The sequence below is a fragment of the Dipodomys ordii genome, unplaced genomic scaffold, assembly GCF_000151885.1.
Source record: "Dipodomys ordii isolate 6190 unplaced genomic scaffold, Dord_2.0 Scaffold27, whole genome shotgun sequence".
In the NCBI taxonomy this organism is placed as follows: domain Eukaryota; kingdom Metazoa; phylum Chordata; class Mammalia; order Rodentia; family Heteromyidae; genus Dipodomys; species Dipodomys ordii.
Window position 1 is genome coordinate 19,235,942 of NW_012267243.1, and position 4,495 is coordinate 19,240,436.

The window sequence follows — 4,495 nt, forward strand, 5'->3', positions numbered from 1 at the left end:
CCTCAGGACTCTCCTCAGGACTCTCCTCAGGACTCCCCTCAGGACCCCTCAGGACTCTCCTCAGGACTCCTCTCAGGACTCCTCTCAGGACTCTCCTCAGGACTCCTCTCAGGACTCCTCTCAGGACTCTCCTCAGGACTCCTCTCAGGACTCCTCTCAGGACTCTCCTCAGGACTCTCCTCAGGACTCTCCTCAGGACTCCTCTCAGGACTCTCCTCAGGACTCCCCTCAGGACTCTCCTCAGGACTCCCCTCAGGACTCCTCTCAGGACTCTCCTCAGGACTCCTCTCAGGACTCCTCTCAGGACTCTCCTCAGGACTCTCCTCAGGACTCCCCTCAGGACTCTCCTCAGGACTCTCCTCAGGACTCCTCTCAGGACTCCTCTCAGGACTCTCCTCAGGACTCCCCTCAGGACTCCTCAGGACTCCTCTCAGGACTCCTCAGGACTCCCCTCAGGACTCTCCTCAGGACTCTCCTCAGGACTCCCCTCAGGACTCCCAGTCTTTCCCATGCTCTTCTCTCATCCAGACTCTCTTCAGGATTCCTGATCTCCTCTGGACGCCCCTCAGGACTTGGAACATGCAGCCTACATAGAGTCTGCACCCCTCTCCTTTCTGCGGCATGCCCCACCCCTTCGGCGGCATGGCACGGCCCCTGGGTTGCACACTCCTTGCAGTGGTAACTTCAGCCTCTTGATGCCTGCCCCTCCAGCGGGCTTGGCCAAGGGCCACGCTGGTTATTACACTACTTTTATATACATTTTGATGTAGCTTTCCACAAATTGGTAAATTTGTTGAAACTTCTTCAATTTACAGGAATAAAACAATATCATGCTTTATACCCTACTTTGTCAGAAAGATACATGGTGGGTCTTCTCTTTGGTACATCTATCAATGAACTGTCGTGTCCAGATGCAATACCAAACTGCCATGTGAGTGAGCACTTAGGGATCATGTAAAACCATGACCTGCCACATGGAAGGTTGTGTTACCTCACAGACCCCTTATGGCCCTGGCTGGGTGTCACATACATACTCGAATCACTTGGGAAATTCTACAGAAGTAATCCACCTTGCCAATACAGGCTGCCACACATCATTAACCCAGTGTATGATGTGCCATGAGGTTAGAGTCCTTTTCACTTCTATATGTATAACCCAAACTCCTGGAGGTTTGCTAATGCAAAATGTTCTAACTGAAGACAAAAGAATAAGATTTGCTTTAAAAAGAGAACTCCAAAATACAGAGACGTGTATCACAGGATCATATCTACTACCTACCCTGGACTCTTGGTCTTGATTGTTCAGGCATTGCCACCAAAACATGGTTTTAGACTGTGCCCCAGTGAGGAGCACACAGTGCTTTGTATGAAAGGCAAGAATGACTTTGATGATCTGATATTTAACCCTGGGAAGCTGGACCTTCCTCTTATTAGTTTCAGGGAAAATAAAAGACCTCTGACTTTGGACAGCCTTTGTGGGATTCTAGATGAGGGCACTGGGAGTTGCCCAAAAGCACCAAAGAAACAGATCCCAGGTGAGGATATATGACCTAGCTCAGATGGCAAAGATAAAGCTAGAGTGCTGAGTCTGAGGAACATCATGACTAATTAGGCAGAGACAGGCAACTGATGAGGACTGAGGTCTCATTTCTAGAACACTCCCTGAGGTGCACAGGTAAGGCACCAGGCCTCTCAACCACGTACTTCCCGTTTCCTGTTCCCTGGTTCAGCATTGGTATACAGACAGGAGGTGAGAGATGGATGACCTGAAAAGATGATATCTAATGACTAAAAGGCTACAAAAGAAGAGAACAGATTCCCAACACTGACCTGTGACACCCAGGTGGAAGGAGACCTTCTGGCCCCAGGCCTCGCAGCTGTACTCCCCGGCATCTGCCTTGCCCGCCTGCTGCACCACCAGCCTCCGAGTGCAGCCTGACGCCTCCACGCGCACCTTCGAGCTGGAGCTCAGCTTCTTCCCGTCCTTGTACCAGGTCACCTCCGTCTGCGCCTGGGCCACCTCGCAGCTCAGTGTGGCACTGGCCCCCGCCTCAGCCTTCACCTCGCTTTTTGCCTGCTGCTCCTTAGCAAAAACCATCTTGGGCTCTGGACACAGACAAGAGAACAAGGCAGTAATCCTAGCTACTCAGGTGGCTGAGAAATGAGGATAATGATTCAAAGCCAGCTTGGATAGGAAAAGTCTATGAGATTTATTTTTTATTTTTTTGGGGGGGTCTGGTCATGGGGCCTGGACTCTGGGCCTGGGCGCTGTCCCTCAGCTCTTCAGCTCAAGGCTAGCGCTGTACAACTTGAGCTACAGCACCATTTCCGGCTTTTTTCTTTTCACTTATGTGGTGCTGAGGATTCAAACCCAGAGCCTCATGCATGCAAAGCAAGCACTCTAACACTGAGCCACCTTCCCAGCCCCAGTCTATGAGATTTTTAACTCCAATTACCCACAAAAAATCCAGAAGTACAACTGGCTCAGTGGTAGAGCTCTAGCCTTGAACAAAAAGAACTCAAGGATGGTTCTCAGACCCAAAGCTCAAGCCCCAGTACTGGCACAGAGACAAGAAAGAAACAGAGACAGAGATATCAGAGAGAAACTATAGAATAGATCCAAATTCTTCAGTGTCTAGAGCTCACCTGAGCCCAATCAGGCTAGTCCTGATTAGCAGAGCACTGCATGACAATGCACATGGCTCTAAGCTATGTGTGGCCCACTATGATGTTTCATAGCTGTGTATGGAGAAGCCTGGGGTACTCAGCCCTCATCACCCCCGAGCACCCAGACTCACCCAGCCCAGACGACCTGCTGCAGCCTGTGTGGTCACAGAAGCCTGGCCTGCCCCTGACAAGGCCACCATCCTGATCTTTGCAGACAGGATCCTGACTCTTCCTTGCCTCAGATTTCCCATAGCCCACAGACCGCCAATGACCTACCAACTCTTTCCCACCATTCAGGGGCCCCGGCAAAAGGATAAAGGAATGTCTATCCTCAGCACCAACAAGCAGCACATATCTTTCCTGGCCAAGGCTATAAAAGGAATATCAGAGAGCAGAGTCCCATCCTGGGCCAAGAGGGAAGAAGACTGAACTATGGTAGCTCCTTTCCCCAGGCAGAGAGGAGGCAGACATACAGAGATGGATGAGTGGGAACAACACAGACCCAAGCAAAGGCTTGCAGATATCTGGAGCTGGGTTAAAAGGGCATAGTGAGCTTTTACCACCTGCATGTCACCCCACTACACAATGCCCCATGACCTCAGCGTTAGAGACAGCAAGGTGCATACCATGGTGAGCTTGGACCATAAGCCTGCTCTGGTTTCCTGACAATGGCACAATGGCCTAGAGCCACTGAGCAAAGCTGAAGACATGGATGATGAAACCCAAGGACCTAAGTGGCCTCTGCTGCCTAACATGGCCTATTTTATATGCACCACTGAGAGCTCCTCCCCATTCAACCCAACCCTGTCACCCACCTGTGACACCCAGATGGAAGGAGACCTTCTGGCCCCCGGCCTCGCAGCTATACTCCCCGGCATCCGCCTTGCCCGCCTGCTGCACCACCAGCCGCCGCGTGCAGCCCGACGCCTCCACGCGCACCTTCGAGCTGGAGCTCAGCTTCTTCCCGTCCTTGTACCAGGTCACCTCAGTCTGCGCCTGGGCCACCTCGCAGCTCAGTGTGGCGCTGGCCCCTGCCTCAGCCTTCACCTCGCTTTTTGCCTGCTGCTCCTTGGCAAACACCACCTTGGGCTCTGGACATAGACAAGAGCATCAGAGAATACACACTAGACCTAGCCAGTGATGACCAAGGCAGCACTAACCATGATTTGCAGAGTGTTTTGTGAGAGTACACAGAATTCCAAACTCTATATGATCCATGCTGTACACTCTGCATCTGTGTACAGACAAGGTGGAGATAGCCAGTCCTCAAGACAACCTTGAGAATCCCAAGCCCACACAAGCCTGTGCATGTAAGCTGTTACAGCGTGAGAGCACACTGCAGCAGTCCAGCCTCCTGAGAACACCAGCTTCCTGATCCGTATGAACAGGATCCTGACCCTCCCCACCAGACCACCACTGTCCCCTGCCCCTCTGTCCCACCACTTAAGGCCACAGACAGCAGGACTCAAGTTGGAAGGGACGACTACCCTCAGCACAAACCAGCAGCATGTATCTTTCTTGATCAAAGCTATAGAAAGGGATCAAGGGAACAGAATGCCAGCCCTGGTCAGGAAACAGTTGGCTAAGCCCTGGTGGCTCCTTTCCCCAGGCCAAGGGATAGGGTAGAGAGGCAGGCGCACACAGGTGATCTTGTAGGAACACCACAGGCTCAAACAGGGTTATAGAACTCTGGAGACCAAGCCTCAAAACTGCCTGTGGTTATCATACAATCCACATGACTACCACACTGGTGTTATCAGAGTGCACACCACAGTGAGCTCAGCCTGTCCACTTGCTCTGGTCTACTGACAATGGTCTAGGCCAGGAA

At 51.9% G+C, this 4,495-nt stretch overlaps 1 protein-coding gene across 1 annotated transcript in view; it reads right to left on the reverse strand.

Annotated features, from left to right (window-relative positions):
* The window catches only part of Obscn (obscurin, cytoskeletal calmodulin and titin-interacting RhoGEF), a 148,191-nt gene that overhangs the window by 92,201 nt on the left and 51,495 nt on the right, over positions 1–4,495 (reverse strand). Inside the window, 2 exon segments of the mRNA XM_013015573.1 lie at positions 1,831–2,106; positions 3,483–3,758. Coding sequence (XP_012871027.1) covers positions 1,831–2,106; positions 3,483–3,758 — 552 coding nt within the window.